The sequence below is a fragment of the Marmota marmota genome, unplaced genomic scaffold, assembly GCF_001458135.2.
Source record: "Marmota marmota marmota unplaced genomic scaffold, marMar, whole genome shotgun sequence".
In the NCBI taxonomy this organism is placed as follows: Eukaryota; Metazoa; Chordata; class Mammalia; order Rodentia; family Sciuridae; genus Marmota; species Marmota marmota.
Genome location: NW_025999842.1, coordinates 30,340,153 through 30,355,142, shown reverse-complemented (window position 1 = coordinate 30,355,142; position 14,990 = coordinate 30,340,153). Strand labels below are relative to the sequence as shown.

Genomic DNA, 14,990 nt, shown 5'->3' with positions numbered 1-14,990 from the left:
ATCAAAATTAAAAAGTCATTCTCTGTGAAAAAAAAAATGTTAAAAGAATGAAAACAGAAGGACATGGAGCAAAAGAAATATTTATAAATTGTATAGCTAACAATTATATTTAAAATGCATAAATGATTTCTAAAAATCAACAGTATAGAAGAAAACTAGTGAAATTCAAATAAAAACAACCAAATTTAAAGTGTCCAAAAGGCCCAAATGAATACTTTCATTAAAGAAGATGATGTAAGGATGGCAAACATATAAACAGATGCTATTCAATATGGGGAAATGTAAATTCAAAGTACAAAGATCTGCCACAGTATACCTGTTTGAATGGCTACAATTCAAAATATATAAGGATAACAAATGGTGGCCAACATGTGAAACCATAGCAAATCTTGTGCATTGCTGATGAAAATGCAAAAATAGCAGTCAAGGTTGTAAAGATAGTTCATTGATTTCTCATTACATTAAATATAGACATAGTATGACCCCCAACACTTATACTTTTAGTTCCACCCAAATCTGAATACAAATGTTTATAGTAACTTTATTCATAATTGCTAAAAATGTAAAGCAACTAAGATGTCCAGTGAACAAGGAATTGGATAAACTGTGATACTATCTATTTTGTGAGAAAGAGGAACAAACTTTGGATTCACACAACATGGATAAAACTTTAAAACATTTTACTAAGTAAAAGAAGCCAGACTCAAATGGTATAGTTTTATTCATATGACCTTCTAGAAAAGGCAAAACTGTAGAAGCAAAAAATATTGGTTGCCAGGTATCAACAGAAAGGGGAGTATTGAAGTACAGGGACCTTTTAGGATGAAAGAATTATTCTGTATAATACTGTGGTGGTAGATGTAGACTTGTTCCTCAAACCCATAGAACTGAACTGAACTTAAGGTTAAAATGTCACCAGTACATGTGGATATTGTGTATCCTCTAATACGATGCGATAGGAGGGGCACTTCATCTGTGATATGCTTTCGAGAAACCCATAGCCATTAGAATTTATTTAACCCATATGGGTTAAATAGAATTTTAACCCATAGAAATTATTCTAAAATAAAGATTATTGGGGTGGGGCCACAAGTTGGCTGTCAGTGCCAAGTATAGTTTCATCATGAAAAAAAACATCAGACAGACCTAGACTGGAGGTCCTTCTATGGGTTTCTTTATTAATGCTCATGTCTATCAAGACATGAAACATAAGGAAAAATTAAGAAATAGACCAGAAGGGTTTAGGAAGACATGGTGCGACTACATGTGACATGGTGCCCTAGACTGGATTCTGTTATAGAAAGAGTACATTAATGGAAAAACTAGAGAAATTCAGATAAAAAGTATAGTTTAATTAATAGCAATCTTCTGTGTAAGTTTCTGCATTGTACCATGGTAATAAAGGTGTTTAAAATAAAGGAAACTAGGTAATCTACATTCAGAATTCTGTAGTATTCTTGAGGCTTGCCTTTATATCCAAAATTATTCTAAAATAAAAAGATTATTGGGGTGGGGCCACAAGTTGGCTGTCAGTGCCAAGTATAGCTGATTTAAAGATTGAGGAATTGAAGTTTGTAGAGTATGTACAGTAAAAGTCGTCCCCCCACCCTCAATAAATAAAAAAGCAGGAGAGAAATTTGAATTAGCAAATTTAGGTAAACTGGTTTGTTTTTGGTTTTGTTTTGTTTTGTTTTACTAAATGCTAATATTGGAATGGTAATTAGAAGTGATTTTTTTTAAAAGCATGGAAAATGTTTACAAATTTAAAGGCAGAATTGTGTGAAATTAGAAGAAATTTTAAAACTAGGGAAAGTTGCAAATTGAAAAAATAAAATTTACATCTTAATTCATCATATGAATATTATGGTTTTATTTGGTATAAGATAAAATGTTATACTACATCTGGGTATCATAGCATATGCCTGTAATCTCAGCCGCTGGGAGACTGAGGCAGGAGGATCACAAGTTCAAGGCCAGCCTGGGCAACTTAGCAAGACCATGTCTCAAAATACAAAATAAAAATACTGGTGATATAACTTGATGGTAAGCATGCCTTGGTTCAATCGCCAGTACTGCAAAAAAAAAAAAAAAAATCAAATGGTTATATGACAGTCATGGAAAGAATAGGTAGATTAGGTAAATAATCTTTTGTATTTTACTTTGTCATGTTACAAACATTACAATTAAGAGTAAAGCTCTTATGGCAAATAAATATGTATTGTATATTTAAATAATAGTATTTTTATAAGACAAATTAATGAAATATCTCTTAATTACTTGTTAATGTAGCTTTACTTTTGAAACTGAAATACATTCAAAAGTGAAAAATATTTAGAAATTTGAATATTATATGCATTTTTATAATTTTTTACCAGTATTCAATTGTATAATCAATTGCCAAATGAAATGGAAATGGTACTAGTTATTATAGTTTGTTAAAGTGTATTAAAATACTTAAATGGAATAAATATTTTGAGTATCCCAGAGTCATTTTATATTATATATCTTTAACATCTATAGTTGAAAGAAATTATATGTATATATAATACTTATGAATATATGTGGGGGGATGATTATATATATGATTCTTTTGTTTATTTGTTTTGATCTTTTGGCAGTACTGGAGATTGAACCCAGGGCTCTCTCTACCACTAAGCTAACATTGCCAGTTCTTTTTATTTTTTATTTTGAGGCAGGGCCTCCCTAATTTGCCCAGATTGGCCTCAAATTTATAATCTTCTTACCTCAGCCTCCTGACTAGCTGGAATTATAGGTATGTGCCACTGCACCTTACTGAACATATTTAAATGAGGATGTTTTCATATTCCCTGGGAAATATGCTGAAACAATACCCAGAGTGTAGGTAAAACAAGATTTGAGGTAGAGGGGATGCTGGGGATTGAATCCAGGGCTTCATGCATCAAGCACTCTTCACTAAGCTCATCCCCATCCCTGAAATTAGAATTTTTGTAATGTGATTGGTAACCCTGAATCAGTAAATTTGTATATATTTTTATTGATATAAATTTCTTAGAAAATAATTTAATTTAATTTAAAAATGTGAAGTAATTTCTTACCAATGCCCTATCCAAAGCCTTTTATTTTTATTTTTTAAAAAATATTTTTTATTTGTAAATGGATTACTTATTTACTTGCTTACTTATTTATTTATATGCGATGCTGAGGATCAAACCCAGGGCCTCACACATGCCAGGCAAGTGCTCTACCACTGAGACACAACTCCAGCCCCGAAAGCCTTTTAAAACCAGAATTTGTATAAAATCAGTTGCATGTTTTAGCATCTGTTTTGTTGAAAGATGATGGTGCTTTATCTCATTCTAATTATACCATTTTATGATTAAGCTAACTAAATCAAAGTTTTAAATTTACCTAAAGAGAATTGTGAATTTAATCTTTCTTAATGTTAGGATTCATTTTGATACCACTCATTTGGCTTTCTTTTATTTGAAAACTTAAATTCCTGCAGGAGGTAACAAAAAAAGTTCAAAAATTTAGAGACTCCTTCCAAGGCATTATTACCTTGGGACTCAGTTTCTGAAATTCGGATCTGTAAACAGACATGTGTAGTTTCCCCTTCAAATCCAGGTCAAGTTTTATTCACATTTACCCAGGCTTCCACTCACTATTACCACCCATTATGTCTGGAACGCATTGTGTATTTTCTTTTTGTTTAGGGATTTGTTATCAAAGTATGTTTCGAATTTCATGTGAAATTTCCACTAGAATTTTTATTGAAGCCCAGAGTACCTTAGGAATTTAAAGTCCATAAAAACTCATAATTCTGTATTTTTCAAATGAGATACAATAGCACTTTTAAATGTATCATACTTTTATTATACTATGAGAATATTGTAGCCATTTCCCCCTGGTGTCTATATATTGCAAATATTTTTATTTCTGCTCTGAGTTTGGAGTTAATAATAAATATTTTTTCTTTTTCCTCTTAGGTTGAATTTTTAGGACATAATTTAGGAATTAGACTGTATATTATTATTTTACTTAAAGTATAATTATATGTAAATTATAGGGACTGATTTATTTATTTTAATCTTTTTTGGATACACACAACAGTGTATTCTATTTCAACATATTATACATACATGGAGTATAACTTATTCTAACTAGGATCCCATTCTTGTGATTATACATGATGTGGAGTTTCACTGGTGGTGTATTCATGTATGAAAATAGGAAAGTTATGTCTGATTCATTCTTCTGTCTTTCCTGTTCTCACCCCTGCTCCCTTCGCTTCATTCTCCCTTGTCTAATCCACTGAATTTCTACCCTTCCCCTTCTGATGTATGTATGTTAGCATACAAATATCAGAGAGAGCATTCTGCCTTAGGTTTTTCTAGGATTGGCTTATTTCACTTACTTAGCATGATAGTCTCCAGATTCATCCTTTTGCCGGCAAAAGTCATAAAAAATTTACCTTTCTACACCTAGGTGATACATCACATGCAACTGGATCATGCAAGGATCGGTTATCAGGAAATACCCTTCCTGGTACTTTATTTTGGTGGGAAGAAGGTGAAATACCAAGGTTAGTTAATGTGATAAAGGAAATGAATGTTTTATGTGTATCCCAGTTGGGATGATAAATCAGTGGTATCATATTTTGGGCCTTTTTAATTGATGAGTTTAACAATAAAGCAAATCTCAAGGTTACAAAGAATTGTAGATTTAAAAATCAGATCATGAAATGTACCTAGTTATTACCTAATTAATAAATCTGTGGTAGATTGTTATATTTCTAGCATTCATCTTCATTATGCATTCTAAACTGAGATCTTATGGCTTATCATAAAGTAAAAAAAATAATGTTTATAATAAATAGCAACTTAAAACTGAAATAGCAAATATTCTAATAAAAACCCCACAAATTTCTAAATATTAAGTGTTTATGAAAATAAATGCATTGACATGCTGTGTTAATGAATAATATAATTGTGGTTTCTTTCAATTATCTTATTGATTTTTTTGAATGTTATACTCTAAATGTTTAGAATTCCCTAGGTTAATATGGTTTCTTCTACAATCTGGGTAGCAAAGAAAAGGCCAACTATCTTTCTATTACATTTCCTTCCATTTGACTTGTTAAGGAAATTGGGGAAAGGGAAGTCAGAAAATATAAGATAAACAACATCAATTTTGAAAGTGTGACTATTGTATTCTTCCCAGGGCTTTTTTCATTTTGCTCCCAGCAGCTCAGCTGGCAAGGAGGTTCTGCCTGGAGGAACAGGCTCTGGGGACAGCAGCTTCCACCATAAGGCAGGCATATAATTGGCACCTGTCTAAATTAATCAGTAATAGCTTTGGTCTGTAATCAGTACCTAAATCAGTAGTTTTATCTACATAGAACTAAGGGGTTTCTCTTTTATACCACATGGCATTGCCCAAACTTTCTTTATCCTTTTATTGGTCAGTTGAGTCGTGGCAGGATAGTTATAGTTTTCCCCTTTTCACTTCACTTGTCACCTGATACTTTTTAAGAATGCAAGGAAGATGGGTTGGGGATATGGCTCAAGCGGTAGCGCGCTCGCCTGGCATGCGTGCGGCCCGGATTCGATCCTCAGCACCACATACAAACAAAGATGTTGTGTCCACCGAAAACTAAAACATAAATATTAAAGAAATTCTCTCTCTCTCTCTCTCTCTTTAAAAAAAAAAAAAAAAAGAATGCAAGGAAGAAATTGTATCTTTAATGACTTTATTTTTTATTTCATGAAAAGAAAATGTGAATTTATTAACTAGTTGAATATAAACTATCAAAAATATTTCTATAGAGGGCTGGGGATATAGCTCAGTTGGTAGAGTGCTTGCCTCCCATGTACAAGGCCCTGGGTTCAATCCCCAGCACCACCGAAAACCAAAAAAAAACCAATTTCTATAGAGCTTAATTTGTATAGTTTCAAATCTTTAATGTATATTTGACAGAATTTCCATATCAGAATTACTTGGGGTTTCTTAATATACCTAAAGTTAAAAACCTCATTATATTGTTTTAAGACTGGAATAGTATAGCAGAATGAATCTTTAAAGACTGAATTAATATGGACAATCAATAATTCTGGTATTAAGAAGGATCAGGACTTTTAAAAAAATTTTTAGTAGCCAACGGATTTTATTTATTTATATGCAGTGCTGAGAATCAAACCCTGTGTCTCACACGTGCCAGGCAAGTGCTTGACCACTGAGCCCTGTCCCCAGCCCAGCATCAGGACCTTTTGATAAACACACTGATAACTTCTTAGTTTCTTCACATATGTAGTAGGATTTTTTTTTAATAATCTTTTTGAGATGATTGTATACACTAGATTCCCTAGTTTTCTAAGTTCTATATGTAGTAGGGTTTTTTTTTCTTTCTTTTCTTTTCATGATCAATTAAAATTTAAGTTTATTTGTAGTTTGAAGCCCTTTTATAACTAATGTCTTTCTGGTTAGGTCCCAAGACTGTAAATTTGGGGAAATTCTGTATTTTAATGAAAAACTTTAACTTCAGAATGTTTTTTAAAGTGCCCTGTTTTATTTACTTTTAAGAGTTGTACAGTGGCTGGGGATGTAGCTCAGTGGTAAAGCCCTTGCCTAGCATGTGTGAGTCCCTGGACTTGACACCTAGCACCAGGAAAAAACAAAGAAAGAAAAAGAAGGTGTACGAACTAAATTATAAGGAAAGATATGAATAAGCAAATTAGTGAAGTTACACGAGTTATTCAGAGTTAGAATTTGTAATAAGTACAGAATAGTTACATATAAAATATTGCTTTCTGATTATCCCGTATTTTTATATTTTTCTCATGCTGATATAAATGGAAATCTATAATTGTGTCAAATACACAGTATGAAAAGTTTTGTCATAAATTAGTATTTTTCTAGTGTTCTAGAGTCGTATCTAACCCCGTACTAGTACTTTCTTCTGGGTACTTTCCCCCCTTCCCAGTATAAATGTTTTATTTCTCTTCACAAATCTTAAAAAGGCCATTACAGGGCTGGGGTTGTAGCTCGGCCATAGAGCACTTGCTTGGCACTGGGTTCAATCCTCATCACCACATAAAAATACATAAATAAAAGGGTATTGTGTCCATCTACAACTAAAAAAAATACTGGAAAAAACCACAAAGGTCATAACAAATAGCAACAAATTTGTAATGAGTTGGGGTGCTAAGTCAACAGTTTTGCTAACCTTACTTTCAAAAAAAATTTCAGTGTAAAATACCTAATATATGACCCTTCAGGGTCATTTGCCTAATTGTTAAATCTACAAATGTCAAAAATCTAACTTCAATAATCTTAATACTGGCTACCCATCAAAATCATCTGGAAAGATTTTTTAAATTAATACATGTCTGAGCTCTGTCCTCAATAATTCTAAGTTAAGCTGTGAACAGAAATATGCAGAGATGTACAGTTGTCTGACTGGCACCATATTATCTACCTTCAGTGATTAAAATAAATGGTCTACATGTATATGCTAAAGTTTTTTTTATCAGACTTTTTCTGCCTGTTGGAAACAAATTTTTAAATCAGAAGTCAGTTTTCTTTCTTTGGGATCATTTCCTGTCTGGAATGTCTAAAGTAGTTTTGTAATAAGTGTAATAAATGGTTGTAAGTTTCTGTGACAAATTTACTGGTGGTACTAGGGATCGAACTGAGGCCTTCAAGCATGCCAGGCAAGCGCTCTACCATGGACCCAGATCTCCAGAACAGAGATTATATTTTTTAATATTATTGTTTCCCTCCTTTGTCACAAAAGTGCTACTCCTGGAAGGTTCTTTTTTGACATTTACAGTATAATTCTTTCAGCATGAAAAACTTTTTAGTATAAAAAGTAAATTGTTTGGGCTGGGGATGTCGCTCAAGCTGTAGCGCACTTGCCTGGCATGTGTGGGGTGCTGGATTCGATCCTCAGCACTACATAAAAATAAAATAAAGATGTTGTGTCCACCGAAAACTAAAAAATAAATATTAAAAAATTCTCTCTCTCTCTTTCTCTCTCTCTTTCTTTCTCTCTCTCTCTTTTAAAAAAAAGTAAATTATTGACTATAAACTATTTTATCTGACACTTCCGTTCATGGCAAAACTGATATTGTGAAATTGTATGAACGAAAAGAACAGTCTACTTTGGGAATTATTTTTTTCTGAACACTAAAGGAATTTATTGTGATAGTTTGGCTAATATGCCATTCCTCTATCAATAGTAAAAAGATACATGTATATGTGTGGATGTTGTACAAATGTATATATGTGTACAAATATATATCCACATATAAGTTTGAATATGAAAATTCTGTGATGTAACAAAATTCACTTCTGTTCTTTTTTGTGCGTTTGCTGGGGATTGAACGCAGGGCCTTACGCATGTCAGGCAAGTGCTCTGTTAACTGAGTTACATCCCCAGCCCTAACAAATTAATTTCTAATGTCCCATCAAAATTTCCTTAGGGAAAGAGGTCCTACTATTGTTTCTCTTAAAATATTGAAGACATTTCATTTCAAATCAAATGATAATGATATATATACTATCAGTCACTTTCAGGTAAAGTCATGGATCTCCCCTTTTCATTTTGGTGTCAGGTTTGGTAGAAGATCTCAATTTTAAAATGAGTAAAATGGAATTCATACTAGATATTGCCTCTTTGTTCTAGTAAGCATGGACAATTATGTGGTGTCTTTTCTTCAGTGGCTCTAATGAAAAAACAATTGCTTTTGAGTCAAAGGGCATTAGTGGGAAATAACCCTCTGTTCTCATAAATAAATTAATGACCTGGTGTCATTACTGTTGCTAGTTATGATCCCACCATGCAGCATTCATGTGGTTTATCAATTCTATGGTTATGAAGAATTTTAAAGCATTCCCCAGCTCAACTGTAGTTGAGGGCAGGAAGAGCAAGAAGTTATCTTGCTTACTTTTTAGTATGCTAGCTTCCCTCATCTCTTGTTGCATGTTCTCTCCTTGGTTTTTGGAAAACTTATTATTGCTGAAGAAAAGGCCTTTAGGCAACTGATTTTATATGTGTGGGGTCTTTTATGCATATACTGTTATCCTCCTTTATCCCGTCCCATTCTTCTCTGCACCATAATCTCATACTAAAACATTGAATAGTCCTTATATATAAAATACAATTAACCAAAATATGTTGAATATGCTGCCAAGGTTCTCAATGTATTTTTCTCGTTCTATTTTTCTTTTGTATGTATATATAATAATACCAATTATGTCATAAATAATTGTAAATTAATTTAATATCACTAGGTTTTTTGTTACTACAAAACGTGAAATCTTGTATGAGTAAGAAAAATCTTACAAAGTTTTCTCTAACATGGTTTTTTGTTGTTGTTTTTTGATATCTCTTCGTTACAGCTCTTTAATACTGGAAGGTGTCGAACCACAGAGTACTTGTGAATTAGAAGTGGATGCTGTAGCTGCTGACATTTTAAATCGTCTGGATATTGAGAGTACATATTCAATTACTTTTATATATATTTTTATTTGTAAAACTTAATGATCAAAGTAGAGTGGAAAACTACCGAGAACTAAGATATTGTAGAAAAAGAATGCAACATATTTTTAAGATTTCTTCTGTATTTCTGAAGGGATAAACATTATTTTTCACTCACATTTTCATTCATATGAGTATAAAACTAAAATAAGTATGACATTAAATAAAAGGAGCCAATATAAAATAATTTAATATACTCTGACTTTTAATTGTTTTATCTTCAGATTATATACCAGGGAGGAAACCCTAAACTATGGTCAGATGTTTGAATTTTATTTCCTTGATAGGTTTGGGGGAGACCATAGAAAGAAAACTAACAAAGGAGTAACATAATAAATACAGGTTGGCAAAGGGGAATAAAGGAAAAGTAGGAGGTGGGAATAGGAAAGACAGTAGAATGAATCGAACATAACTTTCCTATGTTCATACATGAATACACAACCAATTAAACTCCACATCATGTTTAATCCCAAGAATAGAATTAGATGAGTTATATTCTATATATGTATAATATGTCAAAATATACTTTACTATCAATGTATATCTACAAGAACAAATTTTAAAAATACATGTTGAGATAGCTTATCCATTATTGCACAAAATAGATAATTCTTTTTCTTAATAGGCATTGTTTATTGTAGAAATAGTAGATTTCTTAAGCAAGAATTATTCACAGTGACCCTTGTAATATTGAAGTATTATTGTGATTACAGCTCAAATTGGTGGAAACCCTGGTTTACAGGCCATATGGGAAGATGAAAAACAACGACGAAGAAACAGAAATGAAACTTCTCAAATTAGCCAACCTGAATCACAAGGTATATACCTAATAATACTCTAATAGTGTTTTATTTTATCTTTAATTTTTAAATTTGTTCTAATTAGTTATACTTGACAGTAGAATACATCATTACTAATGATGTTTTAAGCTAATATTTTAATGGGAAAATTTAGCCCTTGAGTTTTTCCCTTAGCACTAGATTTTACTTTTCAAATTATCTTTAAAATTTCTATGTATTTTTTCTATTGTCATTGCCGTATAATCAGTAGTTCTTTCTTTACAACTGTAATCTACAGTGGGAAAATTCTCCATGAGAATTTGACATCTCTACTGTCTTTGGTTCTCACTGTATTTTATTATCTTGCTCTACTTTCTGTTCCTTTTCCCTCTTCTAGTGTGTTCCAGCTTTCTTTATTTCCAGCCATGAATCTCAACTTAGAAATACCATTTAGTTTATGAAGCTTTGATAACATGCTGCCCCAGATTATTTTCTGGGAATGTCATATCAACTCTTGCTTTGATCATCACATACAGTTCTGAGGAAAATACTCATTTACTATTAAATATTGTAACATTAAATATTGTAACATTCAAAAGGAATTTGAGAGGGCTCAAGTAAATACCATAAATACAACAAAATTTTTTAAATGAAGGTCAAAGAATACAAAGGCAAATCTATTTAAGATATAGAAGTAAGCCCTATATTGAAATCCAATAAAATTGTAAATTTTTATAATGTTTATGGCACTAAAAATGTTTTGATAAAATTTGTGTGCCCTTTAGAAGAGAAAGATTATATTTACAAAGGGAAAATTTCTGGTTTCTGGATCTATGATACATTTATAGATAGAGAGCAATGTTTTTTTCTTAGATTTAAGTTAAAATTATTGAATTAATTTATAACTTCAGTAACAAGCATTTCTCTTTTGTTTGATTCTGTAATTGGACTACATGTAGGTAGTGTTTTATGTGTCAAGAGAAAGATAGGAAATTACTGTCAAAAAAATTTCAAGCTGCTATAGAAGAAAGGAAAAATATTTTATTCGTTTGCTATCTACATTTTTTAATGCTCTTTTAAAATTCAAAGATCGCAGGTTGTTGCCAGCAACAGAAAGTGAAAAAAAATTTCAGAAGAAACTTCAGGAAATTCTCAAACAGAATGATTTCTCTGTGTAAGTGGTTATTTATTATAGATCTCAGAACTATTTTTATTGCCTTGTTGTCTAGTTTGTTATAAAGGATATGTTTTAATTAAGCAGAACATTATCAGGATCTGTGGACTACAGCGATATATCCCAGGAGTTCTCTGCTGAGTTAACATTGCATTCTGAGGTTCTGACTCCTGAAATGCTTCAGTGTACACCAGCTAATATGATAGAAGTCCACAAAGACACAGAATTGAGCAAAGGTGAGATTATCTTTTCAAACACACAGAATATAGTCCAATAAACATCTGTGTATTTAACAATGAGATATTAATATTTGATTTGGTTTGCTAGCGTTTTTTTTTCCCCTTGAAATAAACATGGATATAGTAAAAATTCTCTCTCCCATTGCTGTACTCTTTTAATATCTTGATAGGTAAGTACTGTCCTAAAGTTGGTGCAAACTATTGCCAAATATGATTTTGTGTTTTGTGTTTTATCTGTCAACAATGTAAACTGTTGTTTTAGATTTTTAATTTTATATAAATGGCATCCTGCATGGCATAGATAAAGCACCTTGCTTTTTTCAATCAATACTATCTATTTTTAAGCAACTTAATTGAAATATAGTAAATTTACAGAATAGTACAACCATCTCCACAATCCAATTTTAGAACATTTCCATGAACTCAGAGGATCTCTTGTGTTCATTTTCAGGTAGGAACCTTCCCACCCCTAACCGAAGTAACCACTAATCCGTTTTCTCAAGTCTCTACATTTGTCCTTTTTAGATATGTCATCTAAATGAAATCACTCAATATGTAGTTTTGTTCCTTCCTTTAGTATAGTACTTTCAAGTTTTATCCATGTTGTAGTATCTACTTGTATTTGTTCCTTTTTACTGTCAAATAGTATTCCATTATGTGGATATACCATATTTTGTTTCCATTTATCATTTGATGATTATTTGAATTGTTTTCACTTTTGATTGATGATAATAATACTGCTATAAACAGTAAAACATAAAATGTAGAATAAATATCATGAGAAGAGTTATAAAATAATGGAAACAATAGCAAATGAAATCAGTTTGAGAATAATTTTATTATAAAGGTTATCTTTGCAGAGAGAAAAAGGAATAATGTTCCTATGAACATTTGAGTATAAGTCTTTGTGTGAATATATGTTTTCATTTCTCTTGAGTTGGTATCAGTGAGTAGAATTGGTAGACATATAATAAATTTGTATTTAGCTTTTAAGTAAACTGCCAAGCTATTTTCCAAAGTAACTACACTGCTTTACATTCCTACCAGCTATACTTGAGGTTCTTTGTGGCTGTATATGTCCTAACAAACGTTTGGAGTTATCTGTCTTTTTTAATGTAGTCATCATAAAGTGAGTGAAATGGTATTTTATTGTGGTTTTCATTTTCATTTCTCAAAACTACTAATGATGTGAACTATATTTTTATGTCAACATTATACTTTGAAATTCTATTCTTGTTCACCCATTTTAACTGTTTATCAGTGTTCCATTTTAAAACTCAACAGTTTGTCAGATTCTCTACAATTTTTAAGTGGTTTGTGCTTTGCAGTGCGATATCTCCTATGGCTGTGTGTAGGAGTTTCTCTACAGAACACATGTAAATGTAATTTGCTGGATGCTAGAATGTTTTCATTGTATTCTACCCATATAGCATTTGTTCTAACAGTGGTTCTGAATTGCATTTACCTTATATGTGATTGATAAGTAACAAAATAATGAAAGTTTCACTCAGTAGTCATTTTGTTTCACATGCAATTTTTCAAGATAAGAGGGGCCTCAACAACATTTGATAGTATTAAATATTAAATATATATTAATATATATGAAAAATATGCTACTCTAGTTCTTTTGAAATGGTACCTTATTTTAATCTTCATTTTCTAACTGTCAAGGCCCTTTAGGATTCTTCTTATCATGTTATTTATTATAGAGGTATTTTCTCATTACCAAGACTTTTCCTACAAAAATTTAGCTTCTTTTCCCTTTCTCTTGTTAAAAAAAAAAAAAAAGTACACACACACAAACACACACATAAAATGTATGTATTTTTTGTGTTTTGTGTGTCTTCAATTTTAATATTAAATTTAACAATATCTTCCTTTATAGTTTGGTTTTTGTACCTGGTTTATGAGTCCTTCTCTACACTGATGTCATGAAAGTTTTCAATATTCATCCTAAGGTTTTAGTGTGTTTATGATTTAGTTTTTTCCACATAGCCCTTCTTTGATTCAATTGAAATAATACCTACATAAGTAATAATCTAATTGTATATTATTTGTGTTTGTGTATGATTGTAAGCAGCTAGTTCAATATATTCATTCAACAGAGTTTTTGTGTCCCTCTGGATTCCCCCCTCTGTTATATTCCTTTATGTTGTTAATATTATACTCTTTTAATTAGGATTTTTTATAAACTCTTGTCAAGGCATATCTTTCTGATCTAGCTTCTGAATTGTCTTGCCTCTTGATCCTTTAAAAAAGTCCCTTTGTTAATTTTAGGATTACATTTTCTTGTTTCTGTGAATAATTACTTTAGGATTATATTGAATTTATCAACTAGTTTAAAAACTTTTTTTTTATATCAACCTATCTACAAATGTATTTTTTTCATTTTATTCAATATTCATTCACGTCTTTCAATAATTTTATGATTTTCATAAAAATTGGTATGCATTTTTTATATATATACTCCAGGTACCTTTCCATTGTTGTGATTGTAAATTTGTCTTTCAAAAATTATATTGTCTAATTGTTGATATTTAGGAACGCCAGCATCCTTTGTGTATTAGTCTTTAATCCAGCAACTTGTATTAGTGCTAATCGTTTTGATATACTTTCTCTTGAATTTTCAGTGTATAGAATCGTCATTTGCAAGTAACTATTTAATTACTCCCCTTCCCATGCTCAGATTTTATCCTTCCTGTTTTAATGTTCTGCCTAAAAACTGTAGGATGATGTTGAGTGGAAATAATACTCTTTTTCCTGACTTTAAACTGAATATATTTATATTTTATTAAGTATGAAATTTACTACAGAGTTTTGGTAGATGTGCCTTAATCAGGTTAAAATTTTTTAAAATTCTTCTTTGCTTAGAACTTTGTATTTTAAGTCACAATTGATATTAAGTTTTATCAAATATTCTTTTCTGAATTTATTTAAATTAGCAGTTTTTCTCTTTTATTCTGTTAATGTTGTCAATTACATTAAAATAATTTTTTTTAATTTTTATTATTGGTTGTTCAAAACATTACATAGTTCTTGACATATCATATTTCATACATTTGATTCAAGTGGGTTATGAACTCCCATTTTTACCCCGTATACAGATTGCAGAATCACATCGGTTACACATTCACTGATTTACATATTGCCATACTAGTGTCTGTTGTGTTCTGCTGCCTTTCCTATCCTCTACTATCCCCCCTCCCCTCCCCTCCCCTCCCATCTTCTCTCTCTACCCCCTCTACAGTAATTCATTTCTCCCCCTTGTTTTTTTTTTC

General features: G+C 31.3%; 1 protein-coding gene across 1 annotated transcript in view; it reads left to right on the top strand.

Annotated features, from left to right (window-relative positions):
* Positions 1-14,990, top strand: part of Rev3l (REV3 like, DNA directed polymerase zeta catalytic subunit) — a 177,904-nt gene that overhangs the window by 76,084 nt on the left and 86,830 nt on the right. The window contains exons 5-9 of the mRNA XM_048800354.1: positions 4,468-4,564; positions 9,382-9,476; positions 10,234-10,338; positions 11,389-11,473; positions 11,561-11,709. Of these exons, the coding sequence (XP_048656311.1) occupies positions 4,468-4,564; positions 9,382-9,476; positions 10,234-10,338; positions 11,389-11,473; positions 11,561-11,709 (531 nt within the window). The remainder of the gene's footprint in view (positions 1-4,467; positions 4,565-9,381; positions 9,477-10,233; positions 10,339-11,388; positions 11,474-11,560; positions 11,710-14,990) is intronic.